At 35.1% G+C, this 27,261-nt stretch overlaps 4 protein-coding genes across 8 annotated transcripts; all 4 read left to right on the plus strand.

Moving 5' to 3' along the window:
• Positions 1–1,854: 1,854 nt before the first annotated feature.
• Positions 1,855–8,753, plus strand: LOC108209523 (uncharacterized). Its single transcript, XM_017380470.2, has 5 exons — positions 1,855–2,684; positions 4,022–5,012; positions 5,456–6,788; positions 7,029–7,100; positions 8,110–8,753. Exons 1-5 carry the CDS (start codon positions 2,006–2,008, stop codon positions 8,719–8,721), a joined length of 3,687 nt encoding a protein of 1,228 aa, XP_017235959.1. The 5' UTR covers positions 1,855–2,005; the 3' UTR covers positions 8,722–8,753.
• Positions 8,754–10,226: 1,473 nt separating this feature from the next.
• LOC108206545 (uncharacterized) lies at positions 10,227–15,573 on the plus strand. Of its 5 annotated transcripts, none has more exons than XM_064087584.1 (6): positions 10,227–10,646; positions 10,922–12,681; positions 12,996–13,050; positions 13,545–13,722; positions 14,394–14,662; positions 15,276–15,573. In XM_064087584.1, the coding sequence occupies exon 2, from the start codon at positions 10,931–10,933 to the stop codon at positions 11,621–11,623; it is 693 nt and encodes a 230-aa protein (XP_063943654.1). In that variant the 5' UTR covers positions 10,227–10,646; positions 10,922–10,930; the 3' UTR covers positions 11,624–12,681; positions 12,996–13,050; positions 13,545–13,722; positions 14,394–14,662; positions 15,276–15,573. The 5 variants fall into 5 exon arrangements, 4 of the variants coding, with proteins under 4 accessions (XP_063943654.1, XP_063943653.1, XP_063943655.1 ...); XM_064087583.1 differs by lacking the exon at positions 15,276–15,573 and adding an exon at positions 13,193–13,242 and having other exon boundaries at positions 14,394–15,011; XM_064087585.1 differs by lacking the exon at positions 15,276–15,573 and adding an exon at positions 14,794–15,011.
• Positions 15,574–19,469: 3,896 nt separating this feature from the next.
• On the plus strand, positions 19,470–25,589 carry LOC108209935 (TMV resistance protein N-like). The gene is made up of 6 exons (XM_017381153.2): positions 19,470–20,036; positions 21,126–22,218; positions 22,460–22,746; positions 22,834–23,731; positions 23,993–25,115; positions 25,264–25,589. Exons 1-3 carry the CDS (start codon positions 19,639–19,641, stop codon positions 22,625–22,627), a joined length of 1,659 nt encoding a protein of 552 aa, XP_017236642.1. The 5' UTR covers positions 19,470–19,638; the 3' UTR covers positions 22,628–22,746; positions 22,834–23,731; positions 23,993–25,115; positions 25,264–25,589.
• Positions 23,655–26,130, plus strand: LOC108207590 (disease resistance protein RUN1-like). Its single transcript, XM_017378025.1, has 4 exons — positions 23,655–23,731; positions 23,993–25,081; positions 25,264–25,350; positions 26,010–26,130. Exons 1-4 carry the CDS (start codon positions 23,655–23,657, stop codon positions 26,128–26,130), a joined length of 1,374 nt encoding a protein of 457 aa, XP_017233514.1.
• Positions 26,131–27,261: the final 1,131 nt, after the last annotated feature.

The raw sequence follows: 27,261 nt of genomic DNA on the forward strand, positions 1-27,261 counted from the left end.
TTTGTGTCTAAACAGTAAAGTATTCAGCTCCAACTGCATCTGTATGCAGATATATCCCTTATACACAGTAGAAATACTTTAGATTACACATTTAAATTTTTAAATGTACAAGACAATTATTGTAATGGCACAATTCTGTGCTAAATTATCTTTGATATACCTGTTCCCTTGGATCTATGGACTGTGAAAGTAATTAAGCTATTGCAGTTTCCTATTTCTAACTACACTATGGACTCTCTCAGTGCCACTTAATTGAGTAATTGACAATGCCAGACTACATATGCAAGGACTGGAATGGTTATATTCTTTGACCTGCAATGGCACTTGGCATTCACTTGTCTTCTTTGTCGTAGAAACTAAAATGTTTTAGAGGTTGGTTTCTCGTGGCATGCAGTTTCATGCCCTTTTCGCCACATGTAATCTGTAGATCAAATGATCAATCACCCTGGTAGTCTAGTTCTGTCATTCAAGGAAGTTGGTGACCTGATGACAGGGGAGCCGGCGACTGAAGCCCCGGTGAACGGCGGCCGTAACTATAACGGTCTTCCTCGTCGGGTAAGTTCCGACCCGCACGAAAGGTGTAACGATCTGGCATTGTCTCAGAGAGAAGCTCGGTGAAATAGACATGTCATCTTGTGTCGAGACTCACGAGCCGATAGTCTAGTTCAGTCCTAAATGACATTGAGGAGTAGTCTATGACTCTCCCGGTAGTCTAGTTCAGTCCTAAATGACATTGAGGAGTAGTCTATGACTCTGTGGTTGTTCCAGGACAACGTGGTGAATCTGTAGATCAAATGATCGTCTTAGTAGTCTAGTTCAATGTTTACCGTCCCAAAATTGTCGGTGATTGATATTGGACTAAATTGGCCGAAAATTTTATGAATTTTGAATTATATATTTTGATTTTTGATATTAGAATTCCAGATTTGAATTGATTTGTGAATTTTATGATTTCGAAATTAGAGATTTATATATTTTTTATAATAAACAAAATTAAAATTGAAAAATGAAAGGAGTAATTATAAATTATGGTATTGTTGGTGGGTATATGTTTTGAATAATTTATTATAATTAAAAAATGGATATATTTATGTTAGGTAGTTAAATTATTTTTTATGATTTAAGTATTGATATACATAGAGAGTGTATTCAACAAAAATTTTAATGAATTATATACTATTTAGGGATTTTAATGGATCATATATGATTATATTTTATACGGATTTTAAATAAAATGTCGCAGAGTTGTAAAGTATTAGGATTTAAGTACAATATAATAATCTCACAAAATCCATCAATTTATAAGGTCAAAAAAATCTATAAGTATTTGAATAACATCAAATTATAAATAATTTCAATTGAATACTTTTTTTAAAAATATAATTTAAAATCATCATCGCATACTCACCGATTGTGGGAGTCTCCTATTTATTCCGATATTTATAATATAATTATTTTAACAACTAAAACGCATAGAGTTTTCTTTTAATTCTCTCAAAAAAAAATATTTTAATTCAAACTCGTATATTTTAACTAAAATTATTTATTCATTTTAATCAAATTAAAAAAAATAAAAATTATATCAGGAAAATATAAATAAAATGTTAAAACAAATATTTAAGATAGTATATTGATTCCAAAAGATCAGGAATGGAATAAATTAAAATGTAATAAGCCCTTCCAAATTTTTTTAAAATAATTTTTTTATATTATTCTCTCTTTTTTTAGGATATTATTGACAAATTTTAAATATATAATGAGCACTTTTAATATATTTTTACACAGTATTTTTAGTTCTAATTTAAAAATATAAGTAACTATTTATTTGGATATTATTATTTTTCTTTTTACCCTCGAGGGGATTAGAGAACTGCCCAAAGCTACTAATTCTGCGTTATGTTCCGCCGGCGCTTTCTATTGTGCTGCTGCTAGGTCTCTTCTATACTCTCGTTTTGATTTTCTAGGGTTTCGGATAAAATTCTAGCACTAAATTGTTCCAAATAAAATGCCTCGAAGTTCAAGAAGCAAATCGCACAGGCAGAGCAGTCGCCACACAAAAGAGCTTGTTAAAGAGCACTCGGAAGATTGTGAAGTTGATATTGTGAATGTGTATGAGCCGAATAGTAATGACTATGTATCAGCAGCTAGGGTTTCTGATGAATTGGCGCGTGTAGAGAAGCGGAAGTTTGATATGTTTGGTGATAGTGATGGTGATTTCAGTGGCGAGGTGGTTGTGTCGAGAAGGAGAAAAGAGAGAGTCGAGAAATCGAAAGAAGTGAAAGTTGAGAAATCGAGGGGAAAAGAAGTGGAAGGCGAGAAATTGAGAGGGGTGGAAGGTGAGAAATCGAAAGAAGTGGAAGTTGAGAAATCGAGGGGAAAAGAAGTGAAAGGCGAGAAATTGAGAGGGGTGGAAGGTGAGAAATCGAAAGGAAAAGAAGTAAAAGTCGAGAAATTGAGAGGAGTGGAAGTTGGGAAATTGAGAGGAAAAGAAGTTGAGGAGATTGGTGAGGTGGAGAGGAAGAGGAGGGGGGAGGTTGAGGAGAGGAGTGAAGGGAGAGTTGAGTTGAAGCGGAAGTGCGATAAGAATGGGAATGACTGTAGGAAGGATGTGGAAGTGGTGAAGAAGAGATTGCGGTCGGATGGTAGTGGAGATAGGGAGGTCAGAAGAGGGAGAGGAGTTGCTGGTAAGTTGAGTTATTGATGCAGTTTTTCAAATATGTTGAATTATAGATGTTTGTGTTTTACTTGTATATGTGCGTTTATGTTTATTAATTATTATGTATAGGTTGTAAATAAGGGCATTGAATTGTTATTTGGTAATACATGTTGCTTACCTATTGCACTAATTGATATGAATGAGAGTTGTAGGGAAGTTACGAAACATGCATATGATATTTGTACTTGTGTTGGACTTGTATGGTAGAAGTGAATAAGTAGGTACTTCTGTAATCACAAGGAATTGAAGATGTGGGGATATATGTTAACTCAGCAAGATTCTATGTGCTTATTGCAAATTTGTATGGTAATTTTTTGAATGACTTTAATTATCATGGTTGTAGTTTGAGCCTTTCTGATGTTGGTTTGATAGGTCTAACATGTAATTTGGTTTCTGGAACATTCAATTTTCCAAAGTTAAGTTGTCAGTTATGGTAGTCTTAATTGATGATGATGCAGCTACTCTTGTTCCATGTTAAATTTTTTTGTCTTTAGGTATAATAATCACAAACCAGTATGATCTATGGTCAATATTTGTGTATAGATGGTTAGGGAAGTTATTAGAATTTGAAGATGGCATACAATGTGGGAAATTAAATCAAGATTTGATTTAAGGATTTATGCTTTATAATTATTTTTTTGTTAAATGCATTCTACTATATTCAATTATTCATACAAGGTGAGAAGTTCTGCAGGGGCTTAGTTTGTTGCATTTTTTGTTGTAATCTCCTTTCACTCTGTGCTAGTGTCTAAAATAGAAAACAGTCTTGCAAATCTTAAGTCTCTCAGTAGTTATGAATACTGTGTTATACAAATTTGCAAAGATAATAGTTTTTGTTGTTTCTTGGCCTATTATTAATATATAGTAATAGGTAATATGGCGGCCGGACATTCTTCAGTTATTTCGTATCTTATTCTCATGAGGCCTTGAGCGATGCCTGTACACCTGTGTTCCATATTGTTATCTTATGTTAGTACAGATTTGGTCCATTATTAACCATGAATTCTCAAAAAGAAGTGGAAGTTGCAAGATTTGGTCATTTTGTTGCTGTTCCTTGTCTGCACTGCATGCTAAACTGCTGGTTTATTTCTAGTCACCTGGTTGATTTCATTAGTAAATTCGATAATGTTAGTAATTTTTGGATTAAATGCTTTTGGGGCAATGCTTATATTTCTATATTTCTTTTATAATTCTAATGTGTACTGGTTGCTGTCCTGCATCAATACATAATTGCATTTTTTTTTTTTTCAAATTGATATATTATTAATCGGTCAACCTCTTGCTTTTCTTTTGCTTTGGGTGTAGCAAAAGATGATATACGGAATTACGAGGTAGAAAAGGAAATAGAGAAAAAGGTACAGAAGAGAGTAGATTACCTTGGCGATAAGAATAAACATCAAGATGACATATATAACGCTTTTGACAAACGATCTTTGAGAGGTGATTGCTCCAAAGATACAAGGCACAAGGATGAAAGGCGTAGAGATAAGTATCAGGAAGATGATGATAAAGATATTCAACAAAGGGAGGATAAACTGCAAAAGGAAAGTGACAGGAGCAGCAGGTACAAGGATGCCAAATATCGAGACAATTCTGAGAAAAAATATAGACACCGGGATGAGAAGTATAGTGAAGATAGGTTTATAGATAGTAGACACCGAGATGATGAATATTGTAAAGACAGTGGCATATATACCAGACACAAGGAGGAGAAGTATCCTAAACATGTTGATAAATATGATAACAATGACAGGCACAATGGTTGTCAGTACGGAAAAGATGGCAAAACTATTCCACAGAAGGAAGAAAAGCGTTATGAACATATTGAACGGGACAATAGACACAGAGATGCCAAGCAAAAGGCTGAGACTGACAGAGATAGAGAAAAAAGGGCTCAGGATGTGAAGTTCATGGACAGGTACACCTTAAAAGATCATGATAGTGAATCTGAGATGAAGCATACAAGAAATGAAAGTGATACCATAGATCCTAACCAGAGGAAGTCGAGCAATCATGACTCTAGTCCCACTTGCGATGATAGGGTCACTAAATACAAAAGCGACATGGTTAAGAAAAGACTTACTGACAGAGAGGGCTACGGTGATGTCAGATATAAAAGTATAAACAAGCAACACTCTGATGTGGAGAAGAAGTCTATGAACAACGATGAAGTATACATCGTTACTGAAAAAGGATCGTCCAATTCTCGTAAGACAGATGTAGATACTAGTCTGGACTATAGTTATAGAAGGAATTCTCCCAACTCCAGTACTCGTGATGCAAGTGATCATTACAGGCATGTGATCTTGGCTTCTATACATTATATTAGTGTTTAACTCTTGTCATGAGACTATTTTGTACACTGATGCCTCTTGTATACGTTATAAAGTATGAGTTATATACTATTACATGTTGCATAAAATTCATAATATGTTGTATGAAAATGAAGGCTACCAGCATTAGATTTATGGATGTGGAAAGATCTTAGAAGAAAGTTTCGGTAACTCTTCTGCTGGATGTTCTACAGGTTTATGATCCAAAAAGTTTAGTTAGTATAAAATTGCTGATCATCTTTATTTCTTTTATGAAATCTAAGTGGAGTACAATTTTATTTAATTCGTTAATCTTGTTTGTTATGTTTATATGAAAACTTATGTCTATGTACTTGTAAACTCTTTTTTGCTCCGCATTGGATGTTTCCTTTAGACAGTTTTAAACATTGCTAAAATTTTGTTTCAGGGTTTCAATTCCCGAAGAACCGAATCCCAGAGAATATGGCTGTGAGGAGAAAGCTCGGCACAACAGAAAATCTAGCAGGGAGTTTCTTCGTGCTGGACGAACGGAAAGTACTTCAGCTCGACCAGTAGAGAAATACACTCAAAACGATGATAGCCATTTTGATGAATTGTCTCATGACAGATTAGATGCCCGGGCCTCACCATTGAGTATGGCAGATAAGTCCCTATCATCTACAAATACTGAGCGAAGGCATTTGAATAGCTCTGAAATCAGGAAAGCACTTGATACTGAACAATCTGCAATGAGGCGGGGCAGTTCTAGGGATTATTCTGGTAGGAAAGAAGCAGGTGGCTTGGATATGCAGAAGGAGATGCATTTAGTGGATGAGCTCTCACAAGTAGACGGGGAGAGTTTTTCTAATTTACCACCTTTAAAAAGAAATAGCAACTCTACCCGTAGTTTTGTGCCGCCTTCTCCATTCAGGAAAGGATTGGACTTCTCGCCTTTTGGCTATTCTGAAGATGACACCAGAGGCAGGTCAAACAACCATTACAGGAGAAATAGTAATTCTAAAACTGGATCCCGTGTAAATGCTTGGGATGGTGTCCCAAACTGGCCTTCCAATGTGCCAAGTGGTTTCATGCCTCTTCAGCATGTTCCTCCTGTAAATTTCCTTCCTGCGATGCAGCAATTGCATACCCCACAAATATTTGATCTTAGACCAACAATGGATTTTAATAACATGCTGCCTTTTAACATGCCTGTCACTAAAAATTTTCCTGTTCATGGGTGTCCAATTGGTTGGCAGAATCCAGTGGATGATTCGTGCCCTCCTGTGAATGGTTGGGATGCACATACTCATGGTTACATGAGATCAGATTGGGATCAAAACCGAGGCCAGACAAACAAACGTGGACGGGATACAAATGCAGACCTGCGGTCAGGAAAAGACAATGGGTTGAGTGGAGATTTGACTTCTATTCCACAGAAAGAGGATTTAGGTGCTGCTAATAATGTTTCAGCTGGACAATTAAATCAGCAAGCACAGAGTGAGCTATTTCACCCTTACTCTCAAGAATGTAGCTCTGACGTTCATTCCCCTTATCCTCTTGGTAATATAATTGCTGAGGCTCCCATGGGTGCTACCAAGGAGAGTCGTGATAGATCTGAGATTTTTGCAGACAATAATGCTAGTAGTTATCATATCTACTTATCCAGGCTTGACATTTCAGCAGATCTTACTCAACCTGATTTGTATAACCAGTTAACTAGCTTGACTAATATGGACCAGATCAAAACAGAGGAGGATAAATACATGATGATATACATGGAGGTAAATTTGCTAAAAGAAGGCTGCATTAGCTAAATTACACCACAGTTGAAAACTAGTTTGATCTTTTCATTTATTTTCATTCAAGTATTGATTCTGTGCTTATTTAATTTCATCAAATCTTTCAATTGTAATTAGAGTTGTAACAATAGCTAAATTTGTTACTTTAGTTAATTGTATAGATTAATTTTCTTTAGTTAATTACTTAATTTTGTATATTAATTTTTCACTTTACTATTACAGGAGATATTTGAGTGCGATCTTGCTAATGAAATTTGGACTGATGTACCTTTCAGTAATGATTCGGTTTTCCAGGTACTTGCAAGTGCATGTAATATTATGTTAAACTTTTGTTTTAAATGTTTACTGCGACTGATATAAGAATGCATGCATGTTTGTTTCATTTACCTGTACCGTGGAACCCTATTGTTGTAGCTTCTTGCAGGAGTGAATTCGTCATAGTTATGCTCGATTGATTTAAAATACCTTCCATTGAGTTTTATTCTCTCTAATGAAAAGAACCCACGACATACGTCATCACAGAGTTATTCTCCGTGACTGGGTTATGATTTCTGCTTTATTAAATTTATTATGTTGGCTTGCAGAAGTTTCTCAACAACCGTTTTTTGTTGCTTAGCTAGTCCCTGTAGTTCTTCTAGTTTTCCAATTAGGTAGAAGTTTTACTATGATGCTTCTTCTCAGGAAGCATCAGTGCTCTTATAGCTTTGAATGCAGCAACTTACATGTTTCATTTTACTAGCCACTAGTAACCTATATGTTGAGAAATAAGTTCAAACACCCAAAAAGATCATCTTAACATTGATAGGCAAGTAGAAATCTCTTAAATATCAGAGATACACAGGGACCTTATGTGAACCTAGGGTTTTTCATGCCTAAATTGCAGTGTGGGTACTTTAATGAGGGTAGGATTCTTAAAAAGAATTGACACTCAAAAAAAGAATTTACATGCAACTGTTTTCCAAAATAAAACTTAAAAGAAACCAAGTTAGAAATAAAGACAAGAGTATTATCCACAAACGAAAGAGATTAGGAGCAAAACTTTTGCCCATAAGTTTAGCAGTGAATGTCCTTTTAAGGAAATAGATTGCTTGACAGAGATGCTGAGAAATTAGGAAGTTGAGTAAATATGTAACAGGAGTTGGAAGACACAATAGCTATGTTTGAATCATTTACTTTTAAAGTTCTACAAAGTAGATTTGTTCTTTTGTGGCTTTATTTAAGAAAATCACACAATAAGTTGTATGCTTCCTGGTTCTGGTTATAATAATGTCTTGCATTTTTTTTTTTTGTATATCTTTTTTAGAATGCCATGTCTCTGTACAAGAAGCAGAGAGAGGATATCGGATCCATGAACAAAATGCTAGCATTTTCTTCCAATATGGAGACCCCAAAGGTCATTCAGAGACAGAATAATAGCAAAGCTCCTTCTGGTTATAATAATTTAGAGAAAGAGGTGCTAGCTTCACTTAATGATGCGCATACAAGCAGTGCAGTCTCAGATTATGAAGGCGTGGAAACATCAAGTGTGTTACTGGAGGCGCAAGCATCTTCATTGACTGCCTTACAGAGGTCAGATGAACCATGTGTGACTAACATTGTGGTGGTATCCAAGGATCAGGCATGTATGCCAAATGAGAAAGATATGGGGGTTCATCCAGTTTTCAGACAGGATCCAGGGGACTTTACCAAGGAAAATAAATCAGCCATGCAGCTTGCAGAGTTGTCTAAAGCTCGAGGTATTCTTGAAGAAATGAAAAAAGCCGATGAACTTTCTGCTTCCAACAGTAAGGATGATAAATTGATCGACACTAAGGGCCCTATGCTTTATTCTGACGTATCCTCTGAGGCCGACTTAGTTGAGTTTGAGGCGGTATATATAAGTTGGATACATCGTTATTATGAAAGTACACATTAAGACAATTCTGATTTAATATCATTCTCAAACTCGTTCATATGTCATTACTAGGTTCACATAGTCAATCTGTTTGCTCTTCTTGCTTGGGCTTCAGCATCGTCTGTTAATAACCAAATTCTCTTGATCAGTGCATCACTTCTAGGTGCTCCCTGTCTGTAGGGATGTCAGGATTTTCCCAAACCGACTGATATCCGATCGAATCGGTTTGAATGGTTTTCACCGAACTTGATTTTTATGGTTTGGTAAAGGTCTGATTTTTGTTTATAAAAACCGATTAAATTCAGCACGGTTTTGGTTTTTAGATAACCGAACTAAAATTGACATGAATATTCGAATTTTGAAAAAATCGAGAAATTCGAATATGAACAAAATCGAGTTCCGAAATAAATTTATCGTATATACTCTCCTTTAATAAGGTCAGGTTACTGACATATGAATATTAATACTTTCATGTACCGGTGTTAGAGTATTATTTAAACAAAAAATTGTATTATATCAGGTGATTTGAGTAAATGTCAGAGTATGTGGAGCAATATGAAGGTAGTTTTCAAAAAATTGACATTTTTTTCGTATTATAAATTTTACAAAATTATAAAAATACAATCATAAAATTTGAATTTTATAAAATTATAGAAGTGACTATAAAATTTGAAAATATAAACATACTTTTCAAAAAAATGACCATTGCGTGAATGGCACTAACAGTTTTTTGAGAAGTCATGTCATTTCTCAGTTATAAGTGCATATCCAGAGAAGTCATGGAGAGGGAGGCAAACATAGAAAGTTCTGAATTTTAGAACAAGTTATGGAAGCTTCGAGTGGCTCTGATAGTAAAAGACTTGTTATGGCATGCTGCATCCAACTGTCTTCCTACTGGAACTCAATTATTCCCTCCGTCCCTCTGATTTTTATACACTTTTTTTTTCGGGATGTCCCATTCAATTCTATACATTCCAAAACTTTCTCAAAATAGTAAACTTTTATAATACTATAAAAATTCCACCTATCTTTTCCAATCTATCCATTAAATATGCATGGGTCCCACCACTTTACCTACTTTTCTTTCTCTTTCTCGTTACTTTACATTGCTTTATACACTTTTCTTAGTCTCCGTGTCCATTCCAAACGTATACATCCCAGATGGACGGAGGGAGTACGTTCTAGGCATGTAAGAGCATCTCCAGCAGATTAGTTATATGAGATCCTAAGCTATTATTTTAAAAAATATGCACAAAAATTCACTCGAGCTACTCATTCCCTAAATGTTAGGATCCATTTTTCATTTCGTAGGGAATCCCTATCTCATTTCTTATTTGATTTTTAATGATTAAATATTCAACTCTCATCTTTTGCACACTCTTTCCCATATTTTTTTTGTTATCTTTTTGTTAAAAGAATTTGAATTTAATATTATAATAATAATAAGGAAGACAAATGAGGATCATTGTTGGAGTTGTGATCAATATAGGATCTATATTATTTAGAATTTGAATTGTTTATCATATATTTAGAATACTTCTCTGAAACACTGCTCGAGATGCTCTAAGTCTTAGTTCAATCTGCCCTCCCTGCCAATCTCAAAGAGAAACAATTTCACATTGCTTGGTTGAGTGCTCTTTTGCTTGCACTGTGCTAGGAAAAAATTAAACCGGAACAGAGAACTGGATTAAACCGGAAGGAGATATGATAAAGATCAATGTTGATGTTGATGCAGCTTTCTTTAACGTACCGTTTTGTTTGTGTGGCGAGAAATGGTACAAGAGCTGTTTTGGAGGCAATAACGAGTTGTCGTACAGGTGATATCGCACCAGGCAGAAGCGAAGGGTGTAAGAGCATCTCCAAGAGTATAAGAATGTCCCCCTAGTTTAATCGCCAATTGCCCCGTAACCCTAGCCCTACCGGCTTCTCACCACTTCATCTCTCAGGTCTCTCTCTCTCTCTCTCTCTCTCTCTCTCTCTCTCTCTCTCTCTCTCTCTCTCTCTCTCTCTCGTATGAGTAGAAATAGCTATTTTAATTTTGGCCAACCAAGTGTGACTTTGTTTAACTGATGCTGTTAATATCCTTTAATACATGTGCAAATAGCTTAAATTTATTTTTATGCAGTATCCTTTTAAAATTGGATTAGGATTTACCCATTTAGGGTTTGATACAAACTGAAACGGTGAAACCAGAATTAAACCTCAAACCTTGGTATTGCAGCAATTAACCATGGTGCAGACCCGATCAATGTCGAAAGCTGATACCGAGACTGCTACTGATACCCAGATTGTCGGGAGAGCGAGCAAGCAAACAAGGAAAAAGGCTACAAAGAATGCTGATTGCTATTTCAAGTGCTCAACACTAGACAACAAAGCTAAGAAAACAGTTAGCTATCTGAAACTCCCAACAAAAGGCAACGAAGCTCTGTTCATTTTCATGGAGGACTATATCATTCGACATCCAGTGCAAGACTCCTCACAATTTCACACCGTAGACTTTGCTGGACAGGAAGAATGGAGACAGATGAGTGATCTTCAAAGAGCTCCGTTTGTTAAAGAGGCCATGGTGCGGACCAGATCAATGTTGAAAGCTGATACCGAGACTGCTACTGATACCAAGATTGTCGGGAGAGCGAGCAAGCAAACAAGGAAAAAGGCTACAAAGAATGCTGATTGCTATTTGAAGCGCTCAACACTAGACAGCAAAGCTAAGAAAACAGTTAGCCCAACAATAGACAGCGAAGCTATGTTCATTTTCATGGAGGACTATATGATTCGACATCCAGTGCAGGACTTCTTACAATTTGACCTCATAGACTCTGCTGGACAGAAAGAATGGAGACAAATGAGTGATCTTCAAAAAGCTCCTTTTGTTAAAACGGCCATGGAAAGGAGGGAAAAGAGGGCTAAGCCAGCACATTGATTAGGGATGAATTCTAGTCTCTAGACGTTTTCAGCTTGGTTCCTTATTTAATTCTGTTTATGGTAGTTTTATCTTTGCTGCTGTGTTGAACTCGTTTTTTTTTCTAATATTCTACCGTCATTTTTCATGTTTAATGTTAAAAGAACTAGAATCGTGTTTTACCAAAGCTTGACATTAAATTAATAGAAGGTTGGGATTTTATATCTCTGAGGCAGAGGAGTGTTGGGATTACCCTATTTTCTACTGGAAGCATTAGATTCTGGACAATATTCATGTACAAACTCTGATGAAGAGCCCTGCATAGGGCATATGATGTAGGCTAATCTTCCTGTGAATGGGTTTGTCAAGTCTGTTGTCACAACTATATACTTTGACTTGGTCAATGAAAGGCCGACTTCCATAAAAAAAAAAAGGTTTCAAGATTAATTGTTTTGTCACTGAAATAGTTTGTTTAATTTTTGGTGATGCTAACTTTCGAATTTATAGAATTTATGTTCATGGACAAAGTTAGTCGTAATTGTGCTGTTGTATGCATTCTGCTTGCTATGGGCATTACAAGGGATGGATTGTTTTAGGTAGTGTTCAATGGGGCCCAGTGCAGAATTGTTTTTTTTTTTGACAATGCAGGCTTATATGCCTTACAACTTAGTATCTGTTCTAATAATTCTCGGAGTGAGCCAGAGTCGAACCCGGGTGCCCCGGGTCAACAGAGGATAAACCCACCACTGGGCTATCCAATCGTGCTCGTGCAGAATTGTTTTCAAGGCCTGTAAGTTTGTTGAAAATACAGGGGATCGTTTCTTATCCCTCTAAATCATAAATCCTGTTACATAAAAAAACCACTTTTTTCCATGCACTACCCCAAGACTTCATATCTAATTACAAATTTTGCCACCGGAAAGCTACACATTCTTCAAGTCACGTGAATTGAATACCGTCTTTGGCTAAGCATTTAATGAGCAGTCAATGGTGACCACCAGGTCCACCATGAGCTCCATTAGCTTCCGTCCAAAACAATGTTGTATTTTTCCAGAAACTACTTTCTTTAGTGTATCAAGGTGAGTTCGAATTCAAATCTTTACCTTTTCAAGCGTCAAAAAATACTTGAACTCTTTTGAATTTTGAAACCTTTGTTGTACTATAAGGCTAATCGTTCAGTGTGATTAAAACAAGATACATCAATTTGAATTTGAATCTGATACAATTGTATCTCTCTTCTTTCTTTGTTATTCATTCACATTTATCTCTCTTTACTCTTCATTTTTTCATATATTATACGAAAATGAAAGATGTGAGTTTCTCATTCGCACAATCCAAGTTAATGCATTTGATCATCTCTATATCTTGATTAAACGATTTATTTGTTTTACAGAAAAGTTACAATGACTTGAAGCTCCATGATTTCAACTCATTCATATATGATATTGGTGAGTGTTCATGATGTGTATCAAATGTGTTCTTCAATTTTTGTGTCAATACTAGGTGTTCTCTACATTTTCTAAACTATGTTGTTATTATTTCTTTAAATTTATAGTCTTTTATACCATGGTTTGTTCTTGGATTTGCTAGGTTGGTGCTGGTGGTTTCAAGATCTTCACATCCCCTAATTTTAATGCTTGGTTGATATTATTTGTACACTAATATTTCCTTTTTATTAAGTTTTTCTAAACAATATTCGGCAGGTGTTTGATCAAATGGGCCACTGAACTTCTTCATTTTTACAAAAAAAAATCACATGCCTTTGCAAATCTTACTTATTTACATTATTTGTTGTTGAATGAGAATGATCTTCCTGATGTTATTGACAAAATCTGGACAACATTGAGTCAACTATTGTTATTTTGATTTTTGTCGGGTTTGTGTTATATGTATCCCAAATTTTATGTCACGACCTGAGGTGGGTTTGGTGTTGTTTACACAGGAGAATTGCATGATTGCACTCAGATTGCAGTGTAAAGAATGGAATTTGGGTTGTGTGTACAAAAGGACTGAATCAATTCCAAGCAGAATTGTTATTGCTGATAGGATAGAAATTGTTTCCTGGAAGCTGAAGATGTCAAGTCAGAGTGCTAGAGGCCTTTTTTGTCACACTTTATAAGGTCCGGGAATCATCGTAACTCCTCCATTTTTTTATCTATTCCTCAATTTCTGATGTTCTATTTTTAATTTCTATTTTTAAGCCTAGATCATGCAAACATTACCTTGGGTTTCATTAAGGATTTTACGCCAACTTCGTATGAGAGCACAGGGAGAATTTGCCCAAGGCGTGCGTGTCTTATTGCAGCGAGTAACATAGTTCTTATGTATTGAGCAGCTGCTTTACAATAGAAAATACGTCCAGTGAAAGCTTATTTTGTTTGAACAAACAGTTCCTACATGACGCATTTTTGCAATGTAAAACTATATACCTGTGATTATCAGATAACCAGCGTAAATGGTCGTTCTTTAGTGTCTTACTCAAGAGTGTACAATGATTGAATGATATCAATTTTAGATTGTTGGATTTGATTCATTAGAGTACTAGAAATAAGCTGGATTTCATATAGCAGACTGGTACTTGATGGTAGTTTGACCGACTTAGGACCTGGGGTTAAAAAAAATATGTAGACTTGCTCTAAGCCTCAAAATTGTGATACACACCTCTTTTCGTTTTATCTTTTGTAGAAGTTTAAACTTGTGTTTGATTTAAAAGTGTATAATTACTCATAATTATGCACATTGCGTAGTCATTGACATCAACAATTTCTTAACATTGTCTTGAGCATTGCAGAGAGTTCAAGGTTTGGAAAGTTATAATCCCACAAATCCAGTAGATTCAGCTGGGTATCTTGAGCATTGGATTAAACCACCGGTGAACTGCATTATAGGCAACTGTGATGCTACGATCTTTACACAAGGTGCTCGGTCTGGAGTTGGTTGTATAACCAGAGGCCCAAAGATATTAATGGGATTTTGATGAGAGCTGTTGCTCCTGAAATTCTTTGGGCTGAGACAATAGTTATTCGGGAGGTGCTTAGTTGGATCTAGCGGGAAATAAAGGCAAGTGAAGCTAATATTTGTAACAATCAGTTATCGTATGTGAGGAAATCTGACTGCCAACTTGCTATAAGGATCATTCTTAACAGGGAAGCAATTTACTCGCCCTTTAGTAATGCAGTTGATAAATGCAGGAACATCATAGATTCTCTAAACAATATTAAAATTGTTTTTGTAAAATGACGGGGCTGCAGATTGGCTTGCATGGTCATCATGTTCTATGCCAGGTTGTATTGCCAGTGGGGGTTCTGTCCCTTTTAAGCTTCATAGCATTTTATATGCTGATATGAGTTAATGAAAATTTAACATTCCTGACATTTGAAATGTATACTTAATGGAATTTTTTTACCTTTGTTATTCTTTTTATTGATGATTGTTGCAACATGAGTTCCATGTAACTGAGAAAACAGAAAAACGACCAGCAGCCACGAATGCATTTGAGTTAATATCCATGTTGTGGGGACTCAATCTTGGAAATCTTTTTCAATGTAGAGCTGGTCAGGTTTTGGTAGCATCTCAACATTTTTGGAAATATACTCTCGTGCTCTATCTCCCACTGTTATCTTTCGTATAGATTTTATTATGTTTGCTCATGTTTCTTTATATCTTCTTGCAGGTATTCAATTAAATATTGGAGACCTCCCACAAATCCAAATATTATACAAGTGATTTAAATTCTGAAAAAGAAGCAGGTGTCTGGGAGATTGTCCCAAATTTTGGTTGTTGGCATAAGTTTCAATATGGCTACACTGCTTCTGAAAGAGAAGGCAAGAGTGTTGATCTTCCTGCAATATTCTGCAGGCGGCAGGATATGTTCATATCAGTGTTTGTCAGATTCTAACGATTGCATGTATTGGATTTAACTTTCCGCCGATACTTGCTCCTCTTTGCATATATACTCACAAAACCTAAAATCTGGCAACCTGCAAATATATATATTTTGAAAGATAGAAAGTTAAAATCTTAAAGTAGAAGATATGACACAAGAAGGAAGACCCAGGACCAAGCATAATAAAAGGAAGCACGAAAAGGATAACTAACAAGTTATTATAAATATATTGATGATAAATTAATTTGGATGAAAATTTAATATTATGTCACAATATATTAATAATATACTTTTTATTAGTTGATACTAATAAAATAGTTGTTATTTAATCTAACAACTATCTTATAATAAAATATTATTTCAACGTGTCTACGTGTCTCACATTCTTTAAAAAATATTATTGTGAATTGTAATATATAAAAATTAACGCATAATTAAAATTAAAAGTTCTTATATTTTAAAAATATTAATGAAAGTAATTTCATATTTGATATATAAGTGAAATTATTGAATAGGAAAATATAGACATAAATACACAAAATTTGAATATGATTTTTTTTTTTTAAATCGATATCAACGTGGGGCGAGTTTATGAACTTATAAATTCTTTTGATTAAAGAAAGCGAATATCAATTTTACATGTAATATATGAACCAAACTGAAATATAAATAAAAGTGAACAAAGCTAAATTTTATTTATTGAAAATTTATTAAATACCCATGCGTAGCGGGCATAATTACTAGTATCTAATAAACCCTAAAGAGGGTAGGCAATTAGAACTTACAACAAAAACAATCATGTTTTAAATAAAATCTACAATCTATAACTTCCAAACATTTTTCATCAATATCATGCATAACATGAATTATAGATATCATATAAAAATCCTATCTTATTTATCAAAATAAATCATACTATTTAAACAGATTGGCTCACCGGAGTCCCTGATCTCTGCTATGCCCTTCTATGACCTCCCGTCTAACAGGCTCTGCAACCAGGTTGCTCGACAGATATCCACCATCTCTGCTTTAAATGATATAACTTATCATGACAAATAGATAATATTTGTATATGATATCTTATTGATGAACATGTTTTTCTGTTGTAGATTGTAGGAGAAGAGGTTTAGTTTGCCATAAGAAGAGTGAGTGTAGAGAAATTTAAGATGTATTTCAAGAACTGATGATTTTCAATGTTACAATGAGGTCTCTTATATAGAGATCTCAGTTTTGATTACAGCCATACAATAGCCTTTCAATAATGTATTACAATAATGATACATGAATTATTTTCTGAGTGCAGTCTTTTCTATCTTTTTTAGATTCCTGCTGTCTCACTTTCTTCAAAAGTTTACAGATTTCCTGTTAACTCATATCTTCTCATATCTGCTTAAGCTTTTCCTGCCACGTTCTCTTATCCGCTACTGATTTTCTTATCTCTTATCCGCTACTGATTTTCTTATCTGCTTCTGATTTTGTTGTTCCTTTGCCATATCTTCTGCTTCTGCACTGATATCCTTCATATATATATATATATATTTTTAATTGTTTTCAAGGCCTGTAAGTTTGTTGTTGCATCCTGCATTTTTTGATGAATATGATTTACCTCATCAGCCATCTGTTAGAGCCAACATTCCCAGAAGCTGTTCTGTTCTCTTTCTATGGTTGATGAATGTTTTTTGACTTCATTAGGAAAAATACTAGTATAATGCTCTACAGTGAGATGGAGAATGGGTTGGTATGTGGCGTTTTTTCTTGGTAAAACATTCCCCCTGTGATGAACCTGAGAGGAAACTTACTCGTAGGTTCTTTCCTTTAGCTCGGTACAGCATCAGGATTGTACCATTAAGGCATCCCTGAATTTCTTGAATTTAGGTAATGCGATTTCGCTGAAGAAGTTGATCGGGAAGGGAATTCCTCCGGTTTTGTGGCCAAAGGTGTGGTTCTCATTGTCTGGTGCAGCTAAGAAGAAGTCTACTGTGCCTAATAGCTATTATAATGATTTGATTGTTGCGGTGGAGGGGAAAGGTTACACCTGCCACTAAGCAGATTGATCATGTGAGCAGAGGATATTTCTCCTGAATTTCTTGATGTAAATCTAAATCTAAATCACTACATATTTTAAACATTTAGGAGGTGTATTCGATTAGATTTTTTTTCAATTTTTTCCATTCTTGAATTTCAGGTTTATTCAATTTGAATTTTAACAAGTGTATTATAATCTTGGGATATTGAACTAGTATTTTAAATTATTCTAAAAAATCTGTTGGTATTCAATCAAAATTTATGATATTGTTCAATATATTTTATGTTTCTAGAAATCCCCCATAATCTATAGAATTTTGAACTATTTTGTTTAAAACTCGGCATAAAATCAAAATCACTTGCACTCTATTAAAATACACACGTACTTATTAATCCACTAAAATCTGGATTAAATACACCCCCCTTAAACATGATCGGAATTCCGCGAAAAAAAAGAACTTCGATTTGTGAAAAATTACAACGGATCAGTAAAAAAAATGTTTTCATCCTAACCATTAAAATACGGATCCAAAAACTCTGAAACTGTGCGTGAATAACCCTCCGTAGCGAAGCTTGTTGCGGACCAAAACCCTTTATTTAAATAGCTTCCCCTTTCTTTCAACTAATTTAGATCTTTGATTTCATATCTATCCCAATCGTTGGATGAATCGAGTGACAATGGCTTCTACAAGTTCTCAAAATCCATCCGCTTCAACACCGATTACTTGGGACGTTTTCTTGAGTTTCTGCGGGGTAGACACTAAGGGGCTGGTATTGTATCATGATTTTTAATGACAAATATTGGGAGGATGACTTTAGTGGATTTTATGGATTTTTAATGACTTTTGTTGACTTCTTAAGATTTCAAAAAAAATTCATGACTCCTAAGACAATGACTTTTAAAAACTTTAACAGACTTTTTTTTACAAATTCATGACTTTCAAATACTTTAATAGACTTTTATTAAAATTATAAATAGCCTCTTTGAAACCCTCGGGACCTTTTGCTATACCCTCTCGATGTTCTGCTATAACCCAAGTTGGGTGTATCTTCTCAAATGTGATGACTACAAAATCGATTACAGGATATTATTGTTGTATTATATATACTATAGTACAAGCTACTGATATGGTGCACTAAGATTTTATAAAAGCGTGGCTGTTAGGAGATGTCTTAAGTTTGGAACTCAGAAAGGCATTAAGTAGGTGCTTCTGTCTTTTTATTAACTAGCGTTACATATCCCAGAAACTAGCTGTTAGGAGGTTTATAGTGTGATAGGTGATGTGGTAGGATATACTACAAACTATTTTGAGTTACTATATTCTAGCACTGAACTTCTGCAATTTATAGGCAAAAATAAAAACTACTTCAGCTAGTTTCTGGGATATGTAACGCTAGTTATGCTGTATCAACATGCCTGTTAAAAAGGGTGTGAATCAGACATTGTTGATTAAGCATTTGAAAATCTGTTGGTTTGATTAGCTACGATATAAAATTCATAACTGAAATCATGCCTGTATTTGCTATATACATAGTTTTTGATTTAAAATGCATTCTGCTGAACATCAGCTGGTCTGTATACGCAATTGGTATTTTGAACTGTGATTTCTGAATTCTAACATATCTCTAGTTGATTCAAAAAATAATAGTCTGAGTAGTGAGTACCTTAAGAAGCTAGCTTCCTGTTTTATTTGCACATGGAACCAAAGATTAGAACAAGAAATTTTTCATTAACAGCTAGCGACGGATTAATTGGGGAAGATAAAGTCATGTCAAATCTTGACAATAATGGCCTGACAATTTTCTATACAATTTTCCAAAGAAAGTCATTAAAAGTCTATCAATTATATTTTTCCACCCAAGTCATTGATATATTGAATAACAACCGATTTTTAATAACTCTTTAAAAGTTGTAATTCAATACCTCAAACTTTGAAAGACTTTTTAAAAATCCTAATACAATACCTCTTTACTTTTAAAGAGTATTCAAAAATCTTAATTGAATACACCTAGATTTTAAAAGTCAATAAAAGTCATTAAAAATCATGATACAATACCACCCCCTAAATATAAGTTTACAAGTCATTTGCAGGCTGCCCTAGTTCGTAATGGGGTTCGAACATTTATGGGTGATCATGATGATCCTGATCTAAGTAACGGAGAAGTAATCTCAGACTCGGTGCTCCAAGCTATTAATCATTCCAAGACTTTCATCGTCGTCTTCTCAAAAAATTATGCTTCTTCACCTAGGTGCCTTGACGAGCTCGTTGGTATCTGTCAATTTGAAAAAACTAGATTGATTATACCGGTGTTTTACAACATTGATCCATATATGGTGCAGCATCTAACTGGGCGTTACAAAAAAGCTTTTAGGAAGCATGAAGCTAGCCCTAAAACTGGGTGGTTTAAGAAAACTTCTAAAGAACATCAAAGTCGATTTGCTCAATTGGAGAAAGTAAATGAGTGGCGTCTTGCACTAACAGGAGTTGCCGGCCTTTCAGGAGAAACTGTTTCGGTGGACAGGTGAGCTAAACTCGAATTCGTGATACTACCTCTTGCATCTATGTATGTGTATTGTTTATTGCAATATTTTAATCATAGCTTCAGGGATGTTGCATATATGGATCCAAGTAAAAACATAATATATTGTTCTTGGTTGTTAAAATTACGGATAGGATGAAAAATGAGTGTCAAAACAACAAAAGAAATAAAAAAAGGGTTTTATATCAAACTGGCCACCCGTTGCGTCAAAATATCTCACTTGACCCACACATCTCATCGGCGACTCATTTAAGCCACTATAAATTAAATATATATCATCTTACCCACATCACTATTTATATCTCTTTACTTAATCTTTTATCAAAAATCAACCGTTTATTTTTTTACTACAAAACCACTTCGAGTACTTTCATAATTGTCTCTAGTATTTATCAAAATAATTTGATAAATTTTAAAGCAACATAGCTAGAGTGATCAAATAAATACTAGTGACAATTGTGAAAGTACTCGAAGTGGTTTTACAGTAAAAAGACAAACGGTTGATTTTTGATAAATAATTAAGTAAAGAGGTATGAATAGTGATGTGGGTAAAATGATATATATTTGGTTTATAGTGGCTTAAATGAGTCTCCGATGAGATGGGTGGGTCAAGTGAGACATTTCGACGTAACGGGTGACATGTTTGATATAAAACCCAATCAAAAAATGGGTCACATGTTTGAAACTAGATGGAAGATGAAAAGTGAATGCCAGTATTACAAGAACAATCAAATAACGGATAAAGTCAAGTTTCGAGTTTAACATAACATATTGCTTGAGAGAAGATTTGGTTATATAAACAGGAGATTATGTTATGCTTTTACTTAGGATCCTTATATTCAATTGTAAACTATAAGATCAAATGTTGATATTGCTGGTTACGATAATTCATACATGAAACAACTGAAACTGGGAAATGTATTGTTGTCCAGCATTCCAGCTATTAATTCTAAATCGACAACTTAAGGAAGATCCTTTAAGTCTTTGCATCCTCTGATATACTTATAGTGTATGATATTGTATCCATCTATCTGATACTTAACTTCAGTGGCTAAAACAATTGCATTTCAGGTCTGAATCTGATGTCATCAATCAAGTTGTTAATAAGGTTTTATCAGAAACAAAGACGATGTCTTTGGATGTTACTAAATATCCAGTTGGGTTGGATTCTCGTGTTAAAGACATAGCATCGTTGTTGAGCACTGACACAGAAGTTGTCACTAGGATTGGTATATATGGTATGGGTGGAATTGGCAAAACAACTCTGGCAAAAGCTGTGTATAACCAAATCTATTTCAGATTTCAGGGTAGCAGCTTCCTGGAGAACATTAGTGAGATTTCAAGAACAGAAAAAGGTGTAGTATGCTTACAACAGAAACTTATTGATGATATTCTTAGAAGTAAGAAAATCAAGATTGACAGTGTTGACCATGGAATTGAGTTGTTAAGCACTAGAATCTGTTCGACGAAAGCTCTGGTTGTTATTGATGATTTGGATAACCCCAGACCACTGGAATTTTTAGGACCATTTGCTCCGGGAAGCATAATCATAATAACAACAAGAAATGAAGATGTACTTGATTCAATCAATGTTGAAGCAAAATACAAGGCAAATGAATTAAGCGACGAAGAGTCATGGCAACTTCTTACTAAGCATGCATTCAGAGACGGTAAAATATCCGATAGATTCAAAGAAGTATCCCAAGAAATTCTAAAATGTGCTGGAGGGCTTCCGTTGGCTCTTGAGGTTTTTGGCTCGAACTTGTATAAGAAATCTGAGGAAGAATGGACATGCATTGACAAATTGAAACGAGACTCTATTGATGATGTTGAGAAAAAACTTGTGATTAGCTTTGATGCCTTAAAACTCGTTGATCCCATTTTGCAGGATATTTTCCTAGATATTGCTTGTTTTTTCATTGGATGGTATGAAGAAGAGGTTGTTAAAATAATGGAAACTTGTTATACCTTTGTCAATCATCGTATTGACATTCTAAAAAAAAGATGTTTACTAATGATTAATTGTAGACATGAGTTGGGGATGTGTGATCTGCTTCGGGACATGGGGAGGAAAATTGCCGGTAACGATTCCCCTAATGAGCCTGAAAAACATAGTAGATTGTGGGTATCAAGAGATATATGTGACATATTGAAAAATCACAAGGTACTTTCTGAATATTGTATATATATATATATCAAATAATTGCTGCAGATTGATCTGATAATTTCTTATGATTGTGTATCACACCTTTGATTCCTTCACTCATAAGATGAAATTCTGTTTTAGAAAAGCCCGAGGGACTCAATGTCGTCAATTTTTTTCTCTCTCATTAATTATGTATAAAACTTTAGTTATCAACTTTATATTGATATATATGTATACCTGTTATGTGTGTGTGTGTCAGGGGACGAAAGCAATTGAAGGTATCATCACTAGCAACTTTAACTGTGAGGATGCACTTGAGGGAGTATCATTCGATACGGAAACTTTCAAAAGGATGAGGAAATTAAGATTTCTCTCCCTAAAAAATGTAGTTCTCACTGGAAGCTTTAAGAAACATTCGAAGAATTGAGGTGGCTCAGCTGGGATGGTTGTCCTTTGAGATGTTTACCTCCTGAATTTTACCCGCAAAAGCTTGTTATCCTTGAGTTGCCTCATAGCAAACTGGAAACAATGTGGGAGCCAAACATGGTAGGTAGTGTGTGTTTTCTTGCATATGCTAAGCAATTAATAATGCTTGCCTGATATTAATTCTTCCCATTGCACTCATTTTTACAGGATTTGCATGTTTTTGGAAAGTTAAGGACATTAAACATGTCGTATTCTCTACGTTTAACTACAACTCCAGACTTCACCAAATTACCGAGCCTTGAAACATTAAATCTTGAGTACTGTGAAAGCCTGGAGGAGGTACATGTGTCAATTGGAAGTTTAGTGAGACTTGTTTCCCTAAATTTGTGCGAGTGTGTAAGCCTAAAACGACTTCCGGACAGCATTTGCAACTTAAGAGCATTGAAAAATCTAAAATTGGTGGTTGTAGTAATTTGGAAGCATTGCCTATGGAACTGTTGGGCATTGAATCTCTAACAGAGTTCCATGATGAGGTATTAAATGTCTTAAACATAATAGATAGGAGTGTACATATCAGTGAGATTGTTGAGATGAACTCAGGTGAACATGATTACCTTCAAACTCCATCACATTCTGCTTCCATTTCAGCCTATACTGGCTGGGACGTTTTCTTGAGCTTCTGCAATGATGACACTGGATTAACGCTTACCGAGCATTTGCATTATGCCCTATGTATTCTACATATTCTTACATTTAAGAATGATACTCAGCTAGTGGGGGAAGCAGTATTGTCAGGCACAGTGCTCCAAGCTATTCAGGAATCCAGTAATTACATTGTTGTCCTATTGGAAAATTATGCTTCTTCAAGTTTTTGTCCCGATGAGCTGGTTGAGATTCTCCATTCTAGTCGAACAATGGAAAAATTGATTATTCCTGTGTATTACAACATTACTGCGTCCTCTGTAAGATGACAAACTGGTAGTTACAAAAAAGCTTTTGAAAAGCATCAAGTTCGTTACAAAGGTGATATGGAGAAAGTTAACAGATGGCGCCTTTCGCTCGCTGAAGTTTCAAGGTTTCCAGGATACCATATATCAAAGAGCAGGTAATTCATATTTCTATATAACTCACATCCTCCTTTGTTTACATCTTACATTCACAAGTAAACACTAGACGAGAATTCATGGCCTCACAATCCTTCTTATAACATTAGTTTTTATTTGGTTTCAAGTTTCTATTGAAGTAGGACACCCTCTCTCTATTTATATCATATACGCAGGAGACATGAATTCTTGTCTGGGGTCAGTCATATAGCAAATATACATCTGATTGAAGTAAATTCTTTATTTCTGGTTATAATCAACAGGTATGATCTGGACACTGTGCAAGAAATTGTGGAGGATATGGCAGCAAAGTTAAAAAGAAAAGTGTTTCTCTTAGGGAGTTATCTGTTTGGAATAGATTCTGCTGTAACAGAGATATATCAAATGCTAAGACTAGAGTCAATTGATGTTCGCGTTGTTGTGATATGTGGGATGGGTGGAATTGGGAAGACCACAATTGCCAAAGCTTTCTGCAACAAATATTCCAACAGATTTCATATCAACTGCTTTATTCAAAATGAATATCAGCACTCACAAGGAGGTGGTATGCTTGCTTTACTTGAGCAAATGTCAGCTCAACTTCACAGAATAGGGACTTACAGGGTCACAGATGTTCAAGGGGAAATAAGAATAATAAAAGATATTCTTTCTTCTCAGAAAGCTCTCATTATTTTGGATGATCTGCTCCAACAAAGCACTTTGCTGCTGCTACGAACGCTGCACAACAATTTTTCACCTGGAAGTAGAATTCTTATTACTACAAGAGATAGGAAGCTGTTAAATCAGTTAAAAATAGATATGCCAGAAGTAGATATATATATGGTGAAAGCATTGGGGCGAAATGATTCATTGAAGCTCTTTAGCTCACATGCCTTCGGAATGACAATGCCGCCTGAAAGGTTCAGAGAACTCTCAGCAAGCTTTGTAACTTATGCTGATGGTCTTCCAGTAGCTCTCACTCTGTTGGGTAGGTCTTTGTACGGTAGAAACGACGTGTCGCTCTGGAAACTTGAACTCGAACAAGTTCTAGAAAGACCACAGGAAGATATACAGAAAATCCTTCAACGGAGTTATGATGCATTAGATGAGAATGAGAAGGCAATCTTTCTTAATATTGCATGCTTTTTCGTCGGAGAGGACATATATGAGGCTTTTCATTTATTCAAATCTCGTAATTACTTCCCACAAGTTAGCATACCGATTCTAGTGGAAAGATGTCTTCTAACAGTTGATAGAAACAACAAGTTTCAAATGCATAATCTTATCCAAGTAATGGGAAGGGAACTTGCGAAGAGTAGAAAACATCTGTTGTTAAAAGGCAAGGAGCGCTACTTTGCCGTACAGAAGTATAAGTAAGCGGCTGGGAAGGATTTTCAGACACTACAGGTGATCATAGAGCATATAGTAATTGCAGGAATACCGAGTTGTTATAGTTGAGCTCGATTTTAAATGCCATAGAACTTACTTAAATTTTTTTTAAAGCAACTTATCTAAATATGAGATTCTCTTTTATAATGATATAATTGCATCTTAGGTCTGAAGCTGATATTATGGAGGCAACTTTAGATCTTGATGGTGATACCAGAGAAGGAGATACAAGATATCCTTTAACTGAGTTACGGTGAATTACACGGGACTGAAAAGGCAATCTTTCTTATTATTGCATGCTTTTTCATCAGAAAGGACATGGATAAGGCTGTTCATTTATTCAGATCTGGTAATTTCTTCCCACTAGTTGGCAATACCAGTTCTAGTGGAAAGATGTCTTTTAACACTTTGATAAACACAAGAAGTTTTTGTTAAATACAACACGCTTCAAATGTATAATCTTATTCAAGTAATGGGAAGGTAACTTGTGAAGAGCAGATTGTTTCAAGACAAGCCTACATTAGTATAAGCGGCTGGCAAGGATTTTGCAGACAGCCAGACACTACAAGTGCTCATAACGCATATAATAAGTAGAGTACCACAATCGCTTAATTTACCTTATTTTATGTTGTTGCATCTTCTTGTCTTCTTGGAGGACGGAAATCTAAATTCTTTGCATCTCAAATTATATATATGTAAATATCAAAATGGTGCTTGTTTCAATAATGTGGTCTTTCTCGCGTAAGGATATAAATTAATATTTTTTATATTACATAGTATATATGTTTGACTTAATTTGATTTGGATATTATAAGCAAAATTATATTATAGTAGTTTTATCTCTTGTTGCGAGACTATTTTGTACACTGATGCCTCTTCCTTTTCATACGCTATAAAGTATGTTAAGTTCAGAGAATATGGATATGAGGAGAAAGTTCAGCACAACCGAAAATCTAGCAGGGAGTTTCTTTGTGCTGGACGAACTGAAAATACTTCAGCTCAACCAGTAGAGGAATACCCCCAAAAGGATTAGATTAGATGCCCGGGCCTCACCATTGGGTACGGCGGATAAGTTTCTATCATCTACAAGTACTGAGCGAAGGCATATGATGAATAGCTCTGAAATCGGGAGAGCACTTGATACTGAACAATCTGCAATGAGGCGGGGCAGTTCTAGGGATCATTCTGTTAGGAAAGAAGCAGGTGGCTTGGATTTGCAGAAAGAGATGCATTTAGTGGATGAGCTTTCACAAGCAGAAGGGGAAAGTTTTTCTGATTTACCACCTTTAAAAAGAAACAGCAATTCTACTCGCCAACTTCATTCAGGAAACGGTTGGACTTCTGTTCACCTTTCGGCTATTCTGAAGATGACACCAGAGGCAGGTCAAACAATCATTACAGGAGAAATAGTAATTCTGAAATTGGATCCCATGTAAATGCTTGAAAAGTTTCTTTAGGACCATTTTTTGTTGCTTAGCTAGCCCCTGTTGTTATGCTAATTTTCCAGTTGGGTAGAAGTTTTACCATGATGCTTCTTCACCGGAAGGCAGAAGCATCAGTGCTCTAATAGCTTTGAATGCAGCAACTTACATGTTTCATTTTACTAGCCACTAGTAACCTATATGTTGAGAAATAAATTCGGACACCCAAAAAGATTATGTTAACTTTGATAGGCAAGTAGATAATTTCTAAAAAGATCAGAGATACACATGGACCTTATGTGAACTTAAGGTTTTCCCTCCTAAATTGCAGTGTGGATACTTTATGATGGCAGGATTCTCAAAGATAATTGACAACGTGATCACTTCCTCAAAAAAAGAATTTACATGCAACTGTTTTGCAAATGAAACTTAAAAGAAACCAAGTTAGAAATAAAAACAAGAATATTATCCGCAAATGAAAGAGATTAGGTGCAAAACTTATGCCCATCAGTTTAGCAGTTAATGTCCTTTTAAGGAAATAGATTGCTTGCCAAAGATGCTGGGAAAGTAGGAACTTGAGTAAATATGTAATTGGAGTTGGAGGACACCATAACTATGTTTAAATCAGCTACTTTTAGAGTTTTACAAAGTAGACTTGTTTGTCTTGTGGCTTTATGTAAGAAAGCCACACAATAAGTTGTATGACTTCCTGCTTGCCTTTCTGCTTATAATCTCTTGCATGT

This window comes from Daucus carota, chromosome 2 (genome assembly GCF_001625215.2).
Source record: "Daucus carota subsp. sativus chromosome 2, DH1 v3.0, whole genome shotgun sequence".
Taxonomy (NCBI): Eukaryota; Viridiplantae; Streptophyta; class Magnoliopsida; order Apiales; family Apiaceae; genus Daucus; species Daucus carota.

Coding starts and splice junctions, on each gene's coding strand:
- LOC108206545 (XM_064087584.1), top strand. CDS start 10,931: ATGGTGCAGACCCGATCAATGTCGAAAGCTGATACCGAGACTGCTACT.
- LOC108209523 (XM_017380470.2), top strand. CDS start 2,006: ATGCCTCGAAGTTCAAGAAGCAAATCGCACAGGCAGAGCAGTCGCCAC. Junction 2,685..4,021: donor AAGAGGGAGAGGAGTTGCTG/GTAAGTTGAGTT, acceptor CTTTGGGTGTAG/CAAAAGATGATATACGGAAT. Junction 7,101..8,109: donor GTAATGATTCGGTTTTCCAG/GTACTTGCAAGT, acceptor TATCTTTTTTAG/AATGCCATGTCTCTGTACAA.
- LOC108207590 (XM_017378025.1), top strand. CDS start 23,655: ATGGAGAAAGTTAACAGATGGCGCCTTTCGCTCGCTGAAGTTTCAAGG. Junction 25,082..25,263: donor TTTGCCGTACAGAAGTATAA/GTAAGCGGCTGG, acceptor ATTGCATCTTAG/GTCTGAAGCTGATATTATGG. Junction 25,351..26,009: donor TATCCTTTAACTGAGTTACG/GTGAATTACACG, acceptor TGTTAAGTTCAG/AGAATATGGATATGAGGAGA.
- LOC108209935 (XM_017381153.2), top strand. CDS start 19,639: ATGGGTGATCATGATGATCCTGATCTAAGTAACGGAGAAGTAATCTCA. Junction 20,037..21,125: donor GAAACTGTTTCGGTGGACAG/GTGAGCTAAACT, acceptor ATTGCATTTCAG/GTCTGAATCTGATGTCATCA. Junction 22,219..22,459: donor ACATATTGAAAAATCACAAG/GTACTTTCTGAA, acceptor TGTGTGTGTCAG/GGGACGAAAGCAATTGAAGG.